This window comes from Embiotoca jacksoni, unplaced genomic scaffold (genome assembly GCF_022577435.1).
Source record: "Embiotoca jacksoni isolate LCO1_2020_lvr unplaced genomic scaffold, fEmbJac1.0.p SCAF_2, whole genome shotgun sequence".
In the NCBI taxonomy this organism is placed as follows: Eukaryota; Metazoa; Chordata; class Actinopteri; family Embiotocidae; genus Embiotoca; species Embiotoca jacksoni.
The window spans coordinates 3,667,874-3,691,576 of NW_027185340.1; the positions used below are offsets into that span (position 1 = coordinate 3,667,874).

The following is a 23,703-nucleotide window of genomic DNA, read 5'->3' on the forward strand; positions in this document are numbered from 1 at the left end:
GCCCCCTAGTGGCCAGATATGAATTAATACCAGTTATTTACCTAACTGGTGAAACAAGCCCAGTAAAAATGCCGGATAATTTAATAACTTTCATCCTTTGGCACTTGTAATAATAATAATGGATTACTGCAGGCACGCGAAATTATATAAAATTATAACCATAACATAATGTGGATTATATTGGATATATGCACACAATGCGAGTGAACATCCAATCCACATCTCTTGGAAAATGTATTTGCTGAAACCATTTAATTCACACACACACACACACACACACACACACACACACACACACACACACACACACACACACACACACACACACACACACTTTCCTTGGTTCCTCCCCCTCCTACATTTCCACTCGGAGGACTCTAGACATTTTCATTGGCCACGGCGGTGAGAGAGGAGGAGGGGAGACTGACGGACGGGCAGGAATTCCTCAGCGCTCCTCAAATTTCTTGAAATCGCGGACCTTCTTCTGCCCAACTCCTTCCTGACATCCAGAGCAGCACCTCGTCCCGAGCCAATCCCCGAGCCGAACCACTTGGACAAAATGGTAATGCAGAAGACTTAAATCAGGATTTTCCCACAAGTTTTCTTGACTGGGCGACCTTGCATGAATACGACTGGACACGTCCGTTCGCTTTTCTCACTAAACCATACTTTTCTCTGTTTTTATATCCAGATGTTGCGAGGTGTCGCTGTGCTCCTTCTCCTGACCGTGGCTCTCTGTAACGCGGAGGTAAGTTTAACTATCTAAAATAATTGTATTTTTAAAGCTTGAAATTGGCACCAAATGTTGGACCAACCACTTTATAATCGTTACGCACGAAACTGTCCATCTGGAGTAACACACAGCAGCTTTGTTCAACGACGTAGACAAGCTTGAACACATCTGGAAAAGGTCTATTATCCGAGATATGGTGCATGGTGACAACGAGCCACGTACAGATGGGTTTTCAAGACTTCACTGGGTCTATATCTTGTTAAGCATGTATCTTCTTAAGGAGAACCAATTATACCATCATTGTTTTTCTCTCTGCGCAATTATGAGCATCATTAGGGACAATCTGACGAGCAGTTTCACTAAATTGTCAGAGATAGTGTCTTCCACCAGGGACATTCAAATCACTGCACAGATGAGGCACTGGAGACATAAGTGAATGTTTGTTTTGACTGTAAACTGAAACAAACATACACATTTTCCATCTTGCTGGACCACACACACACACACACACACACACACACACACACACACACACACACACACACACACACACTCTCCTCCTAGTGGAGTTGTGGAGTTGTGCAGTTCACAGCACAGCAGAAAAGCTGCTGTAAGAGGACGCGAATGACACAGGAGTGACGGACAGCTGTGAAAAGCAAAGAAGGGCGGGCGAGTGTTTGTGGAGATTTCATCACCCCTGCTCTCCTCGGGCCTTCATGGACCCTCTTCATCAATACTGCACGATGTTTTGGTACAAAACGCTTTGCCGACTGGCAGCCGATAATGACAGGCAAACATTGCGTTTGGGTGGTCAGTCAGAGAGTGTGTGCTGGCTGTCTGTGTGTACTCAGGGGTGGTGAGTGTGCTCAAGGGTTGTGACAATGCTCACGTTATGGGTGTCACACTGCAGCACTAAGTGGTCCAACCTCTGAGTAAACACTGAGGTAAGATTTGGTGCTGTTAGATTAGGTGGCACACATGGTTGACCAACTCAAACAACACAGAATTAATAAAAGTTTCAACTCCTGAAAAATTTGACAGACGTCCAGTATTATATGTGGAGTTGAAAAATGTTTTGGTGTCGACTTCAAGAATTACTCTTTGAGTTAGGTAGCCTAACTTAGCAGTAAGACTGGAAACAAAAGGAAATAGCTAGCTTGGCTCTACCCAATACAATCCAACAAACAGTGCCTTTAAAGTGCATAAATTACAGTGAGAGCAGCGACTTCTTTGAGTTTTCACTGGTTGCCTGGCAACAGGTCCCAGCCAGGAAATAGCCCGGCACATAATCCCCTGTAACATGACGAATTGTTTTCCCCGGTTTCCAGCACTTTCTAAGATAAGTAGTTGTATAATCATGCAAGCATCGAAAGTTGAATCTTCTCATTAAACTTGGTAAGAAAGTGATTTATTGTGTTTCCCAAAATGTTCCTTGAAGAAACAGAAACACACATGTACCAGGTGGTGCTTGATGGCCTTAACCTCAACGAACACAGCTGTTGAACACCTGGCTTTGTGCTGACTCCTCTGTTGACATGCACGACAGTAACAGGATGAAGTAATAACCGTAGCCTAATCAGTGTCTCGATTCTTCGATCGCTTACAGCTACGCCAAATGTAAAACCGCCAGACAAACCACATATCTTCTGCCCATAGCTTTACGCAGATGGCTATTAGTGTCTCAACTGCAACAACATCGCTCGTATCCTGACACACAGGTCCTCCCTGCTGACCTTCCAATGCAGCTGCTGGCTGCTAAATGTGCCATTGTGTGCATCTTTATTGAATCCATGGCCATGACCTGCGAGCTATGGCACGGTGGAGACAGAGCACACAGCAGACTCTGTTGAGTTTACCGAGGAAATAGACATTAGAAAGGCATCTATTCTCCAAAGGTAATTACCTTGATAATATATGGCCTGTTGACTGACTGTGGGAAGGGCCTGGACTGGCATACCAGCGTGCTGTCCAAAGGAGGTCAACAAGTTGCAGCAAAGCCCTCCCAGGAGTGAATCTGACGCAAGTTATGTTCAGTTGATGGGATACGTGTTCATTTTACAGGATACACAGGACAAAAAGTGCTGGGAAGATGGATGGAAAAAAGGTTCTCTGTGTGTGGACTGATATTTTTATTTGCCGCCATGAGTGCAGGCTATTAAAATCTGGACACTAACTCCTGATTTATTATGAAGGAGAATGCCTGTGTGCTTCCTGAGGTGAGAAATTGCTGCGTTTGAAGATAAGCTGCTCAGAAATGTAGTGTGTCAGGGTGGCCAGGGTCGAGAAAAACTCTGTGTGTGTGTGTGTGTGTGTGTGTGTGTGTGTGTGTGTGTGTGTGTGTGTGTGTTGTTGTGTGCCGGCTGGAAACGAGATAAGCATCTTGTGAATAAAATGCTGATGTTTTACTCAAACACGCCGGGAGCTTGATATGCAGAGGAGGTCGGATGCAGGCATAGTGAAAGTCATAAGGGTTTGCAGCCTCAGGGGACATCAGCGCGCACACCCGCATATAAACTGTGAGAGGGCACTGTTTATATTTCAGTTTTTACGACATGCGTTGTTATTGTATTATCCTGCATTACCCACGGTGACAGGGTGGAATGACACAGTGGTTAATTTAGTTATTGGCTTTCTGGAAAATACGCCAAGAGGAAGTATGCCCAACAAGGCAACCAGACAAGCTCTTCTCTCCTCCAGTTCAACAGCTTGTTTTGGCCCTGTAGCCGGCTCTGATTGAGCCACGGCCTCTCAGGCATCCCGCCATGTTGCCATGTTGATGCTTGTTCTTTCTCATTCAAGGTGGGCTAAAAATATCTGCCCAGGTGGAGGGAACATGAGCATGAGGGGACGCTGTGTCCTCTGTCTGTATCAGCCTGCTCTAATTACTGTAGCTCAACATCCAGTCATGGATCCTGCGCAGGGATTGTGGAGGGCGGTGAGATAGAGTGATGTAAAGCAAAGAGGAAATGGAGCCACAGTCATGCAATTATAGCAGGATAGATTGGGAGTGAGGTAAGACTTGGCTGTGTGGTGAGGGGGTAGAGAAAGAAAAAGAGGGGGTGTGCTGTGTTTCATGTCCCTGCAGTGTGTTCTCGTCACTCTTGGCTTCGCTTAAAAGGAGTCCTCATTTAGCTTACCAGCTGTACTGGTGTCTTATCATTACCGGCACTCTGCACTCCAAGGCACTACGCACATAAATTAACACACACACACACACACACACACACACACACACACACACACACACACACACACACACACACACACACACACATAATGACCAAGAGCGGCACTGAAGTCTTCTCAAAGGGTTTGTAAAATGGATATAATGAATATGTAACACGCTACGTTACTCATTCATACTAAAAGTTAAACATATGTATTAGTGGTAAAAGTAATCAGTTAATTTAGTGATGCCTCCTGAAGAGTATAAATGATGACAGTTTTCCACTTTTTTCCTCTTTTCAGCTCACAAAAGCAATAAAATCAACATCATCATTAGTGGGATGTGTTGAAAAAAAACATTGTTTGAATTCCTTGATAATACAAACTGTCAAAACAAGAGGAAAAAAACAACTCGTATCATCCATTTACTTCCTCCAGAGATCGTTGTGCGTCCAGTGGCCTGTGTACAGGATGCACTTTGACATCAGGTCTTGCTTTTAAAATGCAGTTTGCTTGTTGAAAAGAGGTTTACTGTCGGATAACGGATTACTGTTTTCTTCCACCGTACACCAGAAAACCTACCACAGGTTTTAACGTGGTTTATTTAAACCCGCACAAGATTTATGAAGCAATTTTTAATTTTTTTCTCAGGTATGCGATTATGAGAGTGTACTGTTTGTTTGTGTATTGTTTTATCCAAACACCAACGCTGACTGAAATAGTGGAAGATCTGAAATACACATACACAGCATACATATTCTAATACGAAATAGTGGTAGCTAAAATTCATTAAATACTCTAATACAATTATATAATGACTGTTATCCTAAATACATATGCTAACATTAGCTACAAGGCTAGCTGGCCTTCCTGCGTCGCAGCTGAGCAACCGGGTTTGTCTCATCATTTGAAATCTGTAGTATTTCACAAATCTCTTCAGATCAATTTCAGCAGTTTTTTGTTTTGCTGCCGTCATTCTCTTCCGAAACAAAAATTTGTGTCCGGCTGTGACAAACCAGCCAAATACATTACGAATACAGCCACGCTCCACAGAGAAACATTTCCAAACGCTGCATCCTGCTGGATGTAGACCTCGGGTTTTTGAAACTATTGGAGCGGCCTTTAACCAATCGGCATTGCCAACCATATGCGCCAAAACTCCAACTACATTTATAGAAGCACTTAACTTCAACGTCATCACATGTAGCCACCCCTACTGGCCGGTTGCTGATTGATCCAACCTATACGGAGTGGCTGTTGATAGGCTAATTTGAACAGGGTCTCCAGACTATGATCAAAGTGAGGAACACTATAGCTGTGAGCAACAGTCTGTGCAGCCAGGCTTGTGATAAACTGCGACATGGAGATGACATAACAGCAGTTTCATGCAGCTTCACTATATTAACAACACCGCTGGAGGTAGTAACGGCAGTGGAAAACACATTTAGAAAAGTACCTGGTATGAAAAGTCACCCAGCCGACACCAGCACTGGAAAAGGGGCCTTTTTTTTTTTGCTTTTCAAGCCAAAATGACAAACATTTCTTTGCTTCACTCTCCGTATTGTATAGTGTGTTGCTGCTCCTGTGTAGCACTAAAACTACACATAATATATAATGGGTTTGTGCTTCAGGAGACAGTGACGGACATTTTCCCCTATATTTGAAATGCATTAGAAGGACTCGGCTGAAAAATGAATCTACAGATCGAACGATAACAAAAGTAATCATTAGTTGCAGCCCTTTTCTTTTTTACTTCAATAAATCAGGACCAGATTCTTTTTAATATTCCCTGAAAAATAAATGTGTCACGGATGTCCTGCACACCCATTCATGTGGGGCACCTTTTACCTGTATGTGGGTAAAAAGTTCAACAGAGGTCACCCGTTTGCTGATGGGAACAAATGTTACACAGTGGTTTTCATTATATTTCATTGTAGTTATAGAGTGTAGGTTAATGGACAGAAATGCCAGTTTGATTCATTTAAGATAGTGAGATAGAAAAGTGGAGTGAATGTAGATAAGAAAATATAACTCAGGGGGTGACTGCTGTTCTGCCAAAATTGATAGAAAAATAAGCATGAACAAATGATAATTAGATAACATGAAGAGTTGCATTTACAAGGTCTATAAATAAATGTGACTGCTAAAGTTCTTAGGCTAAAAAAGCAACATTAAATACAATGTTAATTGTTGATCACTCTGTTGATTACTTATTTTTTGTCCATAAACATCAAAACATTGAAATTTATTATTTTTTCCAAGTGAATGTCCAATTGCTTGTTCTATCTCATCAATAGCCCATAACTGGAATATATATCTTGAGAAGCTGGACTTAGTGAATACCTGACATGTGTACCTATTAACTGAAACAGTTAAACAATCATCAAAAAATATGCTGCTTCATTTTCTGTAAATCAACTAATTGATTATCTAATGAATCCTTTCAGCGCTTATTAAACTGACATATTTTGAAAAGTTTGTGAACAGTGAGGGAAAACATGCCTTTTTAAAACTAATTAGACCTGTTTTGTGTGTGTGTGTATCATCACAATACCATATCAGAAGCGATAAAGGTGTGGTCTCATGCAGATCCTCAGCGCAACAGATTTTAAATGGCGGCACACGCTGAACAAATTCTGCGGTTTGTAAATGGGCCTTTTCCTTCTATAAACATGCTCCAGCCGTTCGCCCCAATTCTGGCCTCACAGAGGGAGCAGAGAGGAGGGCAGGGAGTCTAATCATTCCTCTGGACTGAGCCTGAGTCTGAGCCTCCACCCTCCCTCCTTCTCACCCTCACTTCCCCTCCCTGGTGGTGGAAAAATGCCCAGAACAGAACATGGGTGGGTCAGAGGGAAGAGAAAGGTGACAACAACGTGGGCAGAGAGAGAAAGTTACAAATGATTAGAGGAAAATGCCGAGGTTGTGTGATCAAGAATAAGAGAGAGGCAAATCTAAGTGGGAACAGGCAACAACATACTGGAAAGGATGACAAGATAGAAATGCAGAATAAAGATGGGACACAGACAGGTGGGGAGGACAGGGGACACTGTTGTCCCAGCAGTGTGACAACAGGGTGAACACTGGAGGGGGTGGTGCCGTGTTCACAGCGTTTTATGTCCTCTGGTGACGTTTTAACTGCTAGCAGATGCAGCTCTGCCCAAACTCTGACTTATTTCCTGCTTCTCTTTTGTTTGATTCTTTCTCGCTCCTCCCTTCTCAGGGTTTTCCTTCCTCTTTTTGTCTCTCTTTTTTCCTTATCGAACTGTGTCGTTCTGTTGGCTCCCTTTTTCTTTTTTTCTTTTCTTTTTTTTTGACTTCTTCTTCTGGTTTCTTTTAGGGTGTAGTTGCTACATCTCAGCTCTTGAACATCAAGGGTGGTCGGTGTAAAATAAGAGGCTGCAGACTGGGGTGACATCATCCCGTCCGTTGGTACATTCCTTTCACACTGAATAAGAAACAGGGAGAAGAATAACAGGCAGATCCGTGTAAACTGGTCATTACCCAGAGTCCCTTTGTTTCTGCAGGTTTAATCTCAGACCTGGCCCCCGAGAGAGCGTTTGAGACCACCCTTAGAGCTCGTATCGTTCTAGCAGACTCAAATTAGTCTTTCTTTGGCCTCATTATTCCAAGGACATATCCCACCTTTTCTGTTATCAGCTGTCAATCAATTGTCACATAATCCAGGAAATACTAACAAGGCGCTGGAGCTCAGAGGAAGCATGTCAGTGGATTGTGTCTTTTTGGGGTCTGAATGTGGAGAATGTTTCTGAGTGGAGGCTTTACTGTATGTCTGATCTTAAGGGTCTGTTTTGATATGAATGAAGATACAGTCGAATAGATTCAGAAAGGGAAAAAAGGCCGGAGAGTTTGAAGAATGGTGGGATTTGAATTATTGAGGGAAAAAGCTACAGCTTTCTGTAATGACTCAAAGCAAGAGCCGGTGATAGTCTGTGATGTTTCTCCCCTGTGTGAGGGATTTAGCCACAAGCTCGCATAAATTCCTTAAAGGAGGAAACTGGATCATAGTTAGCTTACAGTGTGACTAGTGAGAGTGGTTCTCATTCTTCTTTGGATATGCTCCACTTCTCTTCTCATAAGGTCTGGTTAAGGAGGAAGAGGAATGAGAATGTTTGTGGGCTGAAGGAAACAAGCTCAAACCCTCCCTGTCCTCTTTGCTTCTGGCATGAGCCCACGTCTCAGTCTCATGGAAGCTGAAGAGTGTTGGACAATCTCGAGCTGGAGAGACACCACAGGCAAAAGCAGGAAATGCTGGAGAGCAGGGGCATGCTGGAGAGCAGGGGCACGTCTGACCCAGATACTGAGGAGATTTTGGCTCAGGACAAACTGTGTTGGACCCCAGCTGGGGCACAACATAGCTTAGGAATGTACCCCACCCACCCACCCCCTCCACCTTCTCAATCTCATTCTCCTGCCTCTGTCTCTTGTCCCTCGTTAGTTGTAAAGCGCTGGGTTGCATTTTGAGGGTTTGAGGGTGAAGTTGCCTTGCTGTGAATGCATTTGTCTGCCCATCTGTCACACTGAGTGTCTCTGTCAGTGGCAGTGTTCTGCTTTGACAAACATGATGTTTCACACATGGAATTCCTTCAAAGGAGGATTTGTTTAGACATGTATGTACTGCGGACAAGCATTCTGGGAAATATACCTCCTCGCTGTCCTGTTGAGAGTTAGTTGAAAAGGTCAATGCGACTGTCAGTAAAATAGATCGAAAGCAACAGCCAGCAGCTTAGCAACAACTCTTGATCTGTTGCCTCTGACATGTGGCAGGAACTGCTTTGTCTGAGTCTTTAAAGTTTGCGTGTATGGTAAACTGTAAATTAATTGCCCTTCTTGGGGTCAATAAAGTTGTCTGAATCTAAATCTGAATCTAAAAAAGTGGGAAACTGTAGGTGCAAAGCTTTTGTTTGGCACGTGCAGGGACCTCCACATAATCCAATTTAAAACTACAACTTGTTTTAGCTTTTACACAGACCCGTTGTGTGTACCTTCATACAGAGCCAGGCTAGCTGTTTCCCTCTGTTTCCAGTCTGTATGCTAAGCTAAGCTAACCTGCTGCTGACTTCAGCTTCATAATTGACGCACAGATAAACGACCGGTATCAAACTTCTCACCCAACTCTCAGCAAGATACCATAGATGTATAATTTCTAAAATGTCAAACTAATCCTTGAACACCTTCATATCAGTCCCACGGTTGGAAAGGCAACCACATTACTGTCCTGTTTTAAGCAATAGATTGATGCCTTGTAGCTACAGCTGGGAGCTTTAATGCCTGCCTTGACTTGATGGCTTAATAATTACATGTCATTATAACTCCCCAATGGCTTCTCAAATACAGTTTTGTTTTCCAGTCTTATAAAATTTAAACACAACATGATTGTCATCGTTTTATTCAAATTTGATGCAGTTTTCTGCTGTTGAGGTCAGAAATAAACAAGTAAGGTAAATAAAATGAAAGACATGCAGGATCATTGTAAAGTTTACAATGTTATAAGGCATTTATCAAACAACAATGTTGATTCATAGTTCAGAAAATATGAAAATATTGGAAAACATTAACTTTAAAGTGAATGTCTGCGGTCCAACAGACCAAAACATTTCAAGTTGTCAAATATCACATCTTTCACAGTGAGATGGTATCTATTCACATTCAATAAATCCAACACAACAACCGTGCAATAAATCCTTACTTTTTGAAGCTTTTCACATTCAGTTATTGCTTAAACCAATATGTGTCAGATGTAAGATGTTGATGCAACTGAATCTCCAATAGCCTTATCCTTTTTATAATGCCGTACAATTAAACAGCGCTGGAAAGTACAGCCTCCACATTGAGCATAGCGCTGAATCAACACCTCTCTAGCACAGCATAAAGGAGGCAAAAACTCAATATGAGAAGTGATCACGCTGCAGGCTTGTTGCTGCTTTCATTGAAGCTTTATGTGCCAAACAAACTGATCAAGCCAATTTTACTGATCATTCTTATATTAACGAGGAGGCTATATTCAGTATTTAATGCACTTATTTTTTCAAGTGACTTCCATTATGCTGTTTGCTGCTGTAAGTATATCCACAGCAGGGTGTTTACCATCTGTAAATCAATGTTTTCTATGCTAATAAGGGGAAGGGTGCATTGTGGGAATGGATTAACAGTGGTTGTAAGTGACATCCAAAGGAGGGAAGCATTGATTGCCTTGCTTGATTAATGAAGCATCTCCAACAAATACACACAAAATGTGCACAAACAGACGGGTTGGCTCTCTTACTCATACTGTTGTGATGTGTGTGTAATCACAAGGAGATCAATAAGGCATGCTCACAGATGTTCAAATGTTTTTGATGGGTTGGTGTGTGCAGATTTCTCCTTGCTATATGTCCTCATCAGCAGTGAAAATATAAGAGGCTTTATAAGAAGCAAGAATACATTTTTATTTTAACTCAAGTCTACCTCAGCATGGGGCTACTCAAACATGTGGCACGGGAGAAACTTCTCTTCAGAGTGCACACACCTCTTGTATCTTCACTGTGTTACCTTTTCTTAGTATTCAGACTCTCTTCACCACTTTCTCTTCTTCCTCTTCTTCTCACCGCTCACTGATTTTCCTCCTCTGACGTCTCTCCAGCTCTGGTCTTGGTTCACTGGCATGTCTCTTGCAGCTGTAAAAGGGCATGGCGCCGGGAACAAGATGACAGGGCAGAGAAAACTGCAGAACAGCACAAATTAGAGCACAGTGTACTCGAACAGGAAGGAACCACGCAGAGATGCAAAGAGGAAAATGACACACGGTTTTAAGAAAAAAAAAATCACTTAACTTTTAATCTTCTTAAAACCTTCACATAATTTCATCCCACTGACAAGAAGAGTTAAATAAAAAAATAAGAAAATAAAGAATAAAATAAGAAAGGGGCAAGAGTTGAGGCTCATGAGCTGTGAAATGGGTCTATGCAATCAGTAATATGCTTGAGACAGCTTTTTGTATTAAGGACTCTGTTTGCTCTGTCATGATTCACCAGTCACTTACGACAGCACTGGCTCCTGTGATTGGTTTTAAATGGGGGAGAAGGCATCATTTGTTGTCAGTGGAAATGTATGCCATTCAACTAGGACACTCAGAGTCGGTGTGTTTGTTTTTGTTTGTGCTGAGTTTGTACATTTTTTATAAATGTCTGCTCCACTGGTGATTGGGTTAATGAGTGTGTTTACATGCATGATAAGCACTTATCTAAAAGGAACAGTTTTACATTTTGGGAAATAGACATGTTTACTTTTTTTGCGGAGAGTTACATAAGAGTGTTGATACCACTCTTTTATTGGTAGATTAAGTATGAAGCTAAAGCCAGAAGACTTCTTAGTTTAACACTGCATAAAGACTCCTGGCTCTGCCCGAAAAAAGAAAAAAAATCTCTGAAATCAAGCTGGCAGCACCTTTAAAGGTCAACAAGTAACACGTTTTTATGTTGTCACATATTATGAGCCTTGTCGTGACAATTAAAGGTCCAGTGTGTGTGATTTACTGGGATCTTCTAGCAAAAATAGAATATATTATTCATAATATACTTTCATTAGGGTATAATCTCCTGAAACTAAGGATCATTGTGTTTGTGTTACCTTAGAATGAGCCCTGCATACCTGCAGAAGAGGAGGGTCCAGAATGGACAAACATAAATACTGGCTCTATTGGGCCTTTTGCATTTTTACATCACCTTAAGGTCACTCTTACACACTTGGAAAGGGAAGGGTGGGTGCAATCTGAAACATCACCACTCGAAGCCATTAAATCCTACACATTGTTCCTTTAAGTTGCTAAGCAACCAGCTAGAACGGGCTATAGGAAGTCACAACGCCCGGCCAAAAAAATAATACAGTACGTAATTTCCCATAAAACCCCCGTTACTTGTGTATTTTTCTTTTGCTTTCATACATATTTTTACACAATTCTCATACAAGATGTCACATGTTTATTAGAGGTGTTAAGAGTTGTCTAGTTCCAGGAATGAGTGGACAAGTTGTGTGGGAATAAGATGATGATAATACCTGGAAATGATTTGAAATATTTACAGGGATATACATTTCTATTTTTCTCTAGTTCTACACGAATCCTGAATTACGACTCAAAATGAGGCTCCAAACTGGCGTGCTTGTGATGGTGCATGTAATGGAGAATGTCTGCCCACTCCTGTTCATATCAACAGTGAGGGCTCCAGGCCTCATGCAAGCATGATTTATGACCAAGTAAGGTCGTCTCCTGTTGTTTTGTGAAGGTGACATTCAAGTAATTTTGCCCATTGTTTTCTACAGTCTTGTGTTATATGTCTGTGTCAGACATAAAATCTGAACAACACACTGTGCTGTGATCTCATTATAGTGCTCGGTTCCATTTGCCTCGCTTGACTGACACTTCTGTGATCTTGCCACAACAGGAGCTTGTATATGCGCTTACTATGGCAACAATCCACTTGAATCATCTAAAAAAAAAAAAAAAAAGCACCTCATGCCTCTGTATTCATTTACTAAATGTCAGGGATCCTCCGCTAGTTCTGCTTGGAGAGAGACGGACAGACAGAGCGCTGTGTTTGTACCAGATTCATCTAAGGAGGCCATCCATTATTCATGCTCTCATTGGAGGTTTCTACAGGTTTCAACAGGCTTCTAGGCCATCTGAACCTAACAAACTGAATTGTCCAACATGCTCAAGGCCATTGGGATTGCTTTGAAGATTTTCCATGACCTCAACTTAGGTGTAAGTGTGTGTGTGTGTGTGTGTGTGTGTGTGTGTGTGTGTGTGTGTGTGTGTGTGTGTGTGTGTGTGTGTGTGTTTAAACCATGCATAAAAAATGAAGTAAATCCTTGCAATCCCTGGCCTCTCACCAGGGTTGAATTAAATCTGCTACACTGTGATGCTTGCATGTGACTGCTGCCCCCACCCTCCAGATCCATCATGTTATCATTAGAGCTTGTGAAGGTTCGGTGACAACAATCTGCCTTCATTTTAACCTACATACCAAACTGCACACTCATAAACACAGAGAAACTTGGAAGCCAGCTCACATACACTTGCACACAGACGGCCAACTTTCTGTCTCGCTAGTGCAGGAAACAGCGGCTTAGGGAGGAGGAGGAGGAGGAGGAGGAGGAGAAGGAGGGGAGCCTAGAGAAACAGGGAGGAGAAAAGATTTCACAGAGCATGGGAATGGACCCAAAGGAAAACACAGCTCAGACTCCAGATGTGGAAACACCCATGCAAACTCAATTACACACAAATATACACATATACAAAGGCACACAGACAGGGAAAGGAGGAGGTAATAGCGGTCATAAAACAGCTCTTTAAGCTCCGCTTGGCGTCTTGTGATTGGCTGGATCGTCGGTACGGTGAACTCATTTTTTGAGTCTGATGACAGTCTTTTAAAATGAACAAAGGTAAAAGAAGAAAAAAAAAATTTGAATTTGTGATGAGAACATGAGAGTGACTAAATGTAAAGACTAGAGATATTTAAATTAAAGAAAGTAGTATTTTTGAACTAACAGTTTGCTTGTGTGGTTCTTATCCTGTCTTTGCTCCTTGTTCCTCTCTCAAAGCGATAAAACTGTTTTAATCTGTGTCTGTACATTTTTTTGATTTAAAATCACCTTTCGATCCAAGTCTGGACATAATTTGTATGGCAGCAATTAATGCGTCTCCAGAGACCTAAGCAAAAGTGCAGACACTTAAAATCACGTTAAAGAACAGAAATAAGGCAACAACCAGAAATACTTTATTTAAATCAGGCCCAAAAATATTGTGGATTTTTATAAATCATGTTGAAAGAGGAAGAGGGGAATGCTAGACATTTTTTCAGGAAAACTCAGCTGATGTAGGAGTCTGCAATTAAACGATATGTTGAAGCTATTTAAGAGTGGTTTTCATTTTATTTTCCTCTAAATTTCTTTGACATCTGTGCAGCAATTTGAGGTATCTTGGTAAATAACAGAGATACAGAGACAAAAACACTCCTTGGTGGAGTTAAAAACAAAGTGCAGTGCAGCCTTCATGACTCTACTGTCAGCTCAGTGAGGGGGGAAACAGACTTCATGTCTGCAAGTCTGACTACACGTGGTTTAATGTGAACTTAAGATGTATGGTCCCACATGCAAATTTGAGTTTGATAAGCGTTTTGAAGAGTGGTCAACACACTTTCTCACTTCCAAGTGCAACAGCGCCGCCCTGTGTGTGAAACCAGCACATACTATTTTTAAAAGTGCAAACAATGTGTTTTCTTGTTTTTCAGGAGCTGCAGAGCAAGAGCAAAGTGTGTGCCAATGTGTTCTGCGGGGCCGGCAGAGAGTGCGCTGTCAACGAGAAGGCAGAGCCGAGCTGTCTGTGCATAGAGGTAAGTGTTGTGTGTGTAGTACTGCAGCTCAGCAGAGAACAAGTGACGTTAATTTGCCTCAAGTAAGGAATAGAAATGTAAGAACATTAAACAAAGACTTGAGATAAAGAATTACCCCAGTTTTTACTTTATTTTTTTGTCCTCCTCGTCTTTGTCTCTCTTTGCAGAGCTGTAAGCCCCACAAGAGGTCAGTGTGTGGCAGCAATGGGAAGACCTACAGGAATCACTGTGAGCTCCACAGAGATGCTTGTCTGACTGGCTTGAAGATCCAAGTTGCCCACGATGGAAACTGCAAGGGTACAATCAACAGCACATGACACCAAACCACAAGAAGAAAATGTTAATGATACGGTCCAACCCTCATTACTATCACACAATCTTCCTCAGATATTGGGAGCTACTCCATTTTCAGGGTATTGTAGATGTGAAAAAGTCTTTTGTTAAGCACTCTGAAAGTTCCCTCTTGACCAGTGTTGTCAGTTGCTCTCTCCAAGGACATTTTACAACCCCAGTAAATTACACACTTAAGTGTGGGTAAGAACATAATTATGTAAAAAAAAAAATTCTTATAAAAGGCAGTAAACTGTTCAGTCAGGGGTACTTTGACTTGAGGAGGTGCCAAATCTGAAAATGTATATTTTAAACTTGACTTGAGAGACTCTCCTATAGTTATTGTGAACCTAAATCTCTCAAATGTATTGTTCCAACATTACTTTATTCTGGCTATAAAACTGAGCACAACCATCTCATTAGGCTACACTTTATAACCTATTAAACTGAGAACCTTAAAATCTCACTAAACTCATCACTCATTGATTTATATTATACGTGTGAGGTAGAGAGTCTAAAAAGCCAGTTGGCACCCTTGGAGTAATTGCATTCAGCTCACGTGACAAATGGTGCCGGTGCTGATAATACTGCACATAGTTAATTGAACTGATTAGTATGTTATCTCTGAACTAGTACATATTCATGTGACTGATAATCTAGGGTGACTGAGTTGATAGTCAACCATATAAGGTCAGCCAATCTGCCGTTCCCTTCACACCCCTAGCTTTGACTCCTTTGTTAATGCATCTAATATCAAGGTCTTATCTTGAGTGAACTTTCTCATGTCACACTTGACAATGTCGCAGTCAATGTGTCCCCGTTGGCCTGAACATTGATCAGTGGCAGAAAAGGTAGTCAGGAATAAAATCATTATGTCACGCTGGCCTCTCTCCAGACCTTTGGCCAAATGTTCAGTGACAGCAAGGTTTATCACCATTAATTGGAAACAAGGCCATTCAATAAATTTAGACTAAAATGCTGTATTGTTTCTCTTTTTTTGTAATCACCTTTAGAAAAGAAAACAGACCAGGCTGCTGCCAGCCCAGGTGAGTTTGTGTCTTTGTATGCATGTGTATAAACATGCTTACTCTCTTTGCATATATATATATATATATCTACATCTATATATATATATATATGCATTTATGTTCCTAAAATAGAACAGTTTTCCATTTTTGTGATATAAAAAAAAAAAAAAAAAAAATTTAAAAAAAAATCTTTAAACTGATTTTCTTTTGTTATTGTGTTCACTTTACTGAGGTCAATTCAGGGTTAATTATGGGTGGTGTTATATTTAGATCCAGGTCATAGTTCACATGAGTTCGATCTGGTGTTAAGGTTTCGCTATTATGCATGTGCAGTCACTTCAATTTATGGTCTAATGGAAAGGACATAATGAAGCTGGAAGTAGTACCATATGCACAAAAGGACAGGGGTCAATTGTGGAAAAGCTTTCAAGATAGATTTTCTTTTTTGGATCATTTAATCATGTGACCTTTGGAAACATTCCCACCCCTGCAGTGGTCTGCTACGCTGCTGACCGCAATGAGTTGAGGAGCCGTGTCATCCAGTGGCTGCAAACTGAGGTTGTACCTGATGGCTGGTTTGCCAAGGGCTCCAACTTCTCCGACATCCTGCTCAAATACTTCAAGGTGGGCTTTTTTTTTTTTTTCTGTTGGCAGACAGAAATGACAGAGCGGACTTTTGTGTCATTTAGTGCACTCCAGCACTCCCACCCCAGTTTATTTATCCTGTGTGGGCCTCTTCTGGCCAGGCTGATCCTTAAAGCCGCCTCAGACTGTCCCTAATTATTCATATGATAAACTTTTCAATTGTGTCAGCTGATGGTCGTAATTCAGTTTAATGAGGATCTCCGTTTTGAAGAGGAGGACACCTGCCTCCCCGCCGTTTGACATGGATGACATTAAAGCAGAAGAGACGAGTTATTGAAATGGCACCATAAAATTGTGCTGCACATTATGACAGTATACTTATTGCTAACTTTATATAGCATCTAATGAATGTTTTCAGTTCATCTGTCTTGCACAAACAGACCACATAGTCATATAATTGGTAAATTGTGTGAAAGGTCCTGCACTGATTCTGCCAAATTATTTCAAAAACCTTTGTTAAGTTGCCCTCCAGGGACAATATTAAAACACCTTTGCATTACGCAAAGAGTATTTGAGTGTGAGCAATGACTACACATTAATTTAAACATGTATTCCAAAAATGACTACATGAATAGAATTTTGTCACATTCTAATAAAACTCCAGCCCAACTTTTAGATGTTTCAAAAAATAAATACTGGCTGAGAGTAGTACTGGTCCTTGAGTTTCTCATGCCAAAATTTAAATCACTTAACATCAAACATACAGGATGATGTCATGGCACGTGTTGTACTCTTTTGGTCACAGTAACTAAATTTGCAGTATTGGCACTCATGACTTCTTTTAGAGTCATATTTTTAGTACACACATGCAGATGATGACACATGTTAATCAAAATATAATGTCTGTCCTGAAGATATAATGTTTAGATCAGGCAGTTCATTGTAACATTTTTGTCCTGTTGCACGCAGGCATTAACTTTGCCTTTGCTGTGTTTGTCCGTGTTTCTGCAGTCGTATGACAATGGTGACTCTCAGCTGGACTCCTCAGAGCTGCTCAAGTTCATCCAGCACAATGACTCTGTTGTGGAGCTGCAGTCCTATGCAGACCAGGAGAGCAACAAGCTGCTCAGGTCGGTGTGTTTGTTGCTTTGCACATGTATGTGAGTGTTTATGAGAGGGCAGGGTGGAGGCACAACAACTACTGATTGCATTGTTTTTCACCAGCCTCAATGGTAATACTTGTACATACAGAATCATATCTGTGTGCTGTTATTTTAAGGCACACAGTGTAAGTCATTGAACCGTATCTGGGCCAGAGTAAACATTACTGAAGGCCTCCTGTGGGAGTCTGCACTGGCATAAGCGTCTTTACTGTGCAGAATAATACCCTCTAAACTAATTATAATTTCCACACTACTGTTTGTTCATTGTATCTGTAATGTTCAGTGTATGTAGCAGCTAATACTTATTTGCATATATGTTTGTGCTTCCCAGGAGCCTGTGTGTCGATGCCATCATTGAGCTCTCTGACGAGAACGCTGACTGGAAGCTGAGCTTTGACGAGTTCCTCAACTGCTTGAAGCCAGGCTTCAATCCACCAGAGAAGAGTGAGCTTAAAGTGATACTCTTATATAATGTAATGTAAAGATAGACACTTGTAGATATACGACATGCGTTGATAGCAGCTCGGTAGTGCAGCGCTGACTCCCATCAGACTGGAAATGAGCCTTCAGTTGCTGCTCTTTTGAGAAGAGTTTGAGACGAAGTCAGAGTTTTACGGGAGTCACTTCAGCCTGCTCAGTCATCTGGGGTAACGTTCAAAGCAAGCGGAGGCATTGCTCTGTCAGACAGTCACTTTGACACACTGAACCCTGGAGCTTCACCAAATTCAAGGACACACAAACATACATTTTGGCGAGCCAACTGTTTATTTTTGGTTGTTTGTGGGTATTGGCAGATTTGCTGACTATTCATGAGAAAGGTAAAAGTAGCCAACAGGCATGTGAAGTGGAAATTAAGCTTCTGCATGAGTGGTGTGGTATTTTCAAAATCTTGGTCATGGAAATGTATATCAGTGTAATGCTGTTTCTGTTATCATTCTGCTACGGTCTGTTATCTGTGGTCTTGGCTGGAGAGCTTTGTCATGTGTCTTTCTGCAGAATGTGCCTTGGAGGATGAAACGTATGAGGACGGAGCAGAGACCCAGGTAGAGTGTAACCGCTGCGTTTGTGCATGCGGCAACTGGGTCTGTACTGCAATGACCTGCACTGGTAAGTGTAAAATGCTGAAAATGATCTTTATCCTCTTTATTCTACTCATAATTTAAGGGATTTATTTTTCTCACACCAAAACAAATCCCCCTTGACCATTCTGTAATGTGTCCAGACAAACAGGCGCCTGCAGATGAGTCAACAGATGCTGGAGCAGAGATGACTGAGGACGAGTGGAACATCCGTGTAGCTGAGCTCAACAAGCATCAGGTCTGTATTTGTAACCTGAAAACCCATCTACACCATAAAGTATATCAATCATATTAATGACATATGTTAATCTACGTCAGAAGTGCTTCCCTTTTTGAAAATCTTTTACTTTTCACACCACTTGGCTGTTGGCCCACCAGTCCATGAAATATTATCAACATGAGCCATACGTTCAGTATCTGCTTTTAGATGCCTTCAGGATGTAACCTGGGTTACTTGCTGTGTGTTTTCTGGACAAAGAGCATTTGAATTAAACTGCTCAGCAAGCTTATCTCAATTCACAGAGGATTTCAGTAGGTGTACATTTTTATGTGACTGTGCAGCAAGCTGAGCCACAGTATCAGCAGCTTTATTACTCCTGGCACGAAAAGTGAAACAATAAATCAAAAGCTGCGAAACAAATAAATGTTTTCCGAATTAGAGCAATAAAACCGTATAGTGGATTTGAAATAGAGGGCAGATGGCAAATAAAAATTACGACCAACATTTTCATTTTCTTATAAAATTTCAAAGGGTAAGGAAGTTCTCAGATGAGATTTCATGTGGAGGATTAACAAAAATCCAAAAGGGGCAAAAAATAATCAGTTATTATTAACGTGTAATGCAAAAATAAATATAAATGATCTCACTGGGCCTGTAGCTTAAGAGTAGTTTTGTATTTTTGTAGCGTATGTGCATGCTTGCTAATGTGTGTAAATGACAGCATGATGCTCACAAGTCAGCTCCAGGGATCTGGCTTGAGGCCATTGCTGAGTCAGCAAGGTCATGTACTCTGAGAAGGGCAGCTTTTAATGCCAGTGTAAACAAATGTGTCTCTGTGGGCACAAGTTTAGGCAAATATACACGAAATTCACCTTCAAAATGTAATTTTTGTTTCAATGGAAAAGCATTCAAGTGCATTTCCAAACATATTAAGAAGTTGAATTACCGCTGTGTAGTTGTATGCCTCCGCAATCAGCACAGTTTCAAGGTGGACTCCCAAGATTAGTGTCACCAATTCTGTATCCCACCAAATGTGGAATATGTCCACAATCTCCCCCTCTATTCCTGAGTTACGGTGTTGAATAAAGACCAGGCAAGTGTTTATGCTGAACATTATGCCGTCACAGTAAAGTTAACCTTTCACCTTTTGGATGTCATCATTTCCTCATTTTATCCTCTTAGACATTTATGTGAAATGTTATCATGATTTGTAAATGAATGCTAGTGTTATGGCCACAAACATGTTGACAGTGGAAGTCGTAATGACTTTGACCTCTGACCTTTGATCACCACAATTTATTTATTTGATCTCCAACTACTAATCGGTTCATCCCTCTGTCCAAGTGAACGTTTGTGCCAAATTGGAGGGAAATTCTCTGGAGGCATTCCTGAAATAATGCATTCACAAGAATTTGACAGACAGTTGGGAGGGACATGAAGACACAGTGATCTTAATCTTTGACTTTGACCCCAAAAATCGAATAAGTTCATCCATGGGACCAAGTGAACATTTGTACCAAATTCCCTCAAGGTGTTCTTGAGATATTGTGTTTTTGAGGACGGGACAGACGGATGAACGGATGAACTGACAACCCAAAAACATAATGCCTCTGGTCATGGTTGTTGCAGTTGCGGTGATAAAATATTTACAAATGCAGACAGACATAGACAGACATGCACTTGTGTTATTATTCATTCATTAAGTTAAATGTCACGTTTCCTTAAACTTTTCATTGTTTTAAATTACAGGAAACAGTTGAGATGATGAAGGCCAGCAAAAAGGAGGCCTAAGTAAGGACACAAAGAAGGAGAGGATGCATGCCATCACCCTTCCTCCATACTTGATTTACCTTGCGGCCGTGTGTTATTAAACTGACTTTTTCATGTGTCTCTGCTATGTTAATTATTATACATTTTTTGCAGTGTTTAAATGTTTGTGTTGATGTTTGTTAGATGCAGGGGTGATCGAGTATAATCGGATTCCCTTGTGTTCAGCACAGTCATGTTTGATTGTATTACTGCGCTCCTACACCTAGCCATGGGGCTATTTTTACTACAATCCTTATATTTTTTACAGGTATTATGAAAAAAAAAAAAACTGTTACTGTTTTGGAAAATGAAAAGTCACTGTTTGATAAGGTAGTGAGCGAAGGAGCTTGGAGGATCCACCTGTTGAAATGTGGGTGCTGTCAGAGTACAGAGAAAGCTGACTGCTTGACAGCTGGTGCAGGATGTTTCTCCATATGTCAGCAGGTTGTTAACAAAGCAGTGATAAGAAGGAAAAGCTACGAGTGATTTGATTTTGTTCCCATTTAGAACTGCCACTGTAGGCCACTACTTGACCATTGCACTTCTCCTTCTTTCTCCTTTGCTTTTTTTTAGACTTTAGTTTCCCACATGGCTGAAATTAGTTTTAATCTTTTACTTTTGCTGCAGAAATGTTTGCTTATATGTACAGTATACTATTGGCTTGAGTTGGAACTCATCTTGTTCCCATGTCATGCTTAGGTAAGTCTCTCCGGTGCTTTTTGGTCAAACATTTGTCTGTCTGCGTCTTACATCTCGGAGATGAAGACATAGTGGTTCAGCTTTAAGTGTGGAGCAGCACAACTGGACCCCGGCGAGACCTGATCTGACTATAACATGGTGAAAACTGAAACCAAAGTCTTGATGAAGTGTTTAAACGATGTACAAAAAAACTCTCCAGGTAAAACATTACTCTGGACCCAGCAACAACACTATACCTGTGCTTTCAAAATCCCTCTAACAGAAGGACTAGCCTCGCTGTCAGCTGAAGTAGCTTAGACGCATCAATAACTGGGTGCAGATAAAATGTGTGTGTGTGTGTGAGAGAGAGAGAGAGAGAGTATCTGTGAGTGTACTATTAAATTGTGATGCTGAGAGTAGTTTGCTTTGTGTTCAATTGTTTGAATCTTGTATCTAAATTGGGATGTTTGACAGTAAAGATCAGTGCCTTAGACCTGCAAACGGGATAGGTCTCTACTTTTACCTGCACGGAGGCTAGCACACCATGTGGCATTGCAAAAACAAGTGTGCTTTGCTGACGTTTAGCAGTAAACTAGTGCTTTGTGACTCTATCCCTGATAAATGTCTGTGTGAAAGTTGCATTACTAGTTTCAAGCTAGATCTTTCCATTCCACTAAAAGTGCAGAGACTGTAAGGAATATGTTTGTATGCCAATAAAGCCCATACCCCACAAAACAGCTTTGTCATTTTGTGTGTATGAGGAAGAGTGGGTGCGTTTATCTGCCAAATTTAATTCTAAAATACTGTGAGTGAAAGAAAAAGGTTTCCTGAGAGGAAAAATAAATAATTTCTTCAATTGGAAACTAAGATAAAGCTATTCCATTTTCTGACAAAGAGCCATTTACAGCAGTATTGATAGATAGATAGATAGATAGATAGATAGATAGATAGATAGATAGATAGATAGATAGATAGATAGATAGATAGATAGATAGATAGTTACTTTATTAATCCCCAAGGGGAATTTTTTTTTTTTTGCTACAGCAGCATTTATAGATACAGGAAAGAAATAAAATAACAGTAAAAAATATTAAATATAAAAATACACAGTATATACAATAAAATAGAATAGAATAAAATAAAATAGAATAGAATAATTAAATTAAAACTAACTAAACAATAGTGCAACGTTTTTGTTTTTTGTTGTATATTTAAACAAACAAGAAAAACAGACAACAGTGTTATTGTTGTGTGATGGATTTTGCCAGAGGTGAGTTATTGTTCAGTCTTATTGCAGTGGACAGGAATGATCTCCTGTATCTGTCCTTGTGACAGCGGAGCTGGAGGAGTCTATTGGAGAAAGTGCTCCGCTGTCCCTGCAGCAGGTGGAGAGGGTGGTCAGGATTATCCAATATGGATAATAGTTTCCTCAGCGTCCTCCTCTCCACCACCTTTTCCAGGCTGTCTAGATTGCAGCCAATGATGGAGCCGGCCTTCTTAACCAGTTTGTTAAGTCTGTTGGTGTCTCCGGCTCCAATGCTGCTCCCCCAGCAGACCACAGCGAAGTACAGTGCACTGGCCACAACAGACTGGTAGAACATCTCCAGGTCACTGGTGATTGGATTGGCTGCCAATATAATATTATCTTCATTACTTATCATCAGGCACCACTCAGCGAAGCCATTGACAACATTTCTGAATTGCTGTGCCCGTATAGTAACTTTGTATAGTAACCTCTTGTGTTGACACATCAGTGACTGATGATCCTTCCCAGGCCAGGTTTAAAAGGACGGCTCATTCACTTTCTTTTCATAAACAGTTTCTTGCATTAATATATTATAATAAAAACAGAATATTTGATTGAATTGAGTTTTTTAAACAAAACTTACATCTTCTTGCTTTTCTGAACAATTTTTCTCATGTTCATTGATGTTATTGTGGATCACTTTATATTTTGTTTAGACAATTCAACACAAATAGAACCTATATCCCGTGTAGGGGTAAAGTAAGGGCCGGTGCAAAGATGCATTATTGGACTCAACATTGTAATGTCTTCCAGGTGGCACAAAGTCATATATTGTTTAGTCAGTTTAATAGTCCCACTGCATCATATATACATAAACATGTTTTTATTGTAAAATCTTAATCCTCACATTAACTTGGTAGTAGTCAGAGTCAGTTCCTGTGCATGAAAAGTACTGTTCTACTTCCCCTGAATAAAGCTGTGACAATATTATAGATATCTGAATTCAGAGGGAGGAACCCAATTGTCCTGTACCTATTTCTCATTCAGTGCACATCAAGTCAGCAGAGTATTGCATTATGCAACAGAAGAGGGGTGTTGCATAATGGCTGAAGAACCGGATGGACCATCGGCTGTTATTTTCCCATCGTTGCAAAACTTAATTGTCATTCGTCGTTAACGGTCATGTAGTAGTGCGTAGCCATGAAATGTCAATAAACGATGCATGTAAACCTGTTTCAAATTCCTTAAAACGTTTACGGTATGATGGATAGGGAGAGTA

General features: G+C 40.8%; 1 protein-coding gene across 1 annotated transcript; it reads left to right on the forward strand.

Moving 5' to 3' along the window:
- Positions 1-390: 390 nt before the first annotated feature.
- Positions 391-21,913, forward strand: fstl1b (follistatin-like 1b). The gene is made up of 11 exons (XM_069154010.1): positions 391-562; positions 692-748; positions 14,185-14,286; positions 14,454-14,583; positions 15,630-15,662; positions 16,138-16,268; positions 17,241-17,359; positions 17,724-17,836; positions 18,389-18,499; positions 18,615-18,709; positions 20,441-21,913. The coding sequence occupies exons 1-11, from the start codon at positions 560-562 to the stop codon at positions 20,480-20,482; spliced, it is 936 nt and encodes a 311-aa protein (XP_069010111.1). The 5' UTR covers positions 391-559; the 3' UTR covers positions 20,483-21,913.
- Positions 21,914-23,703: the final 1,790 nt, after the last annotated feature.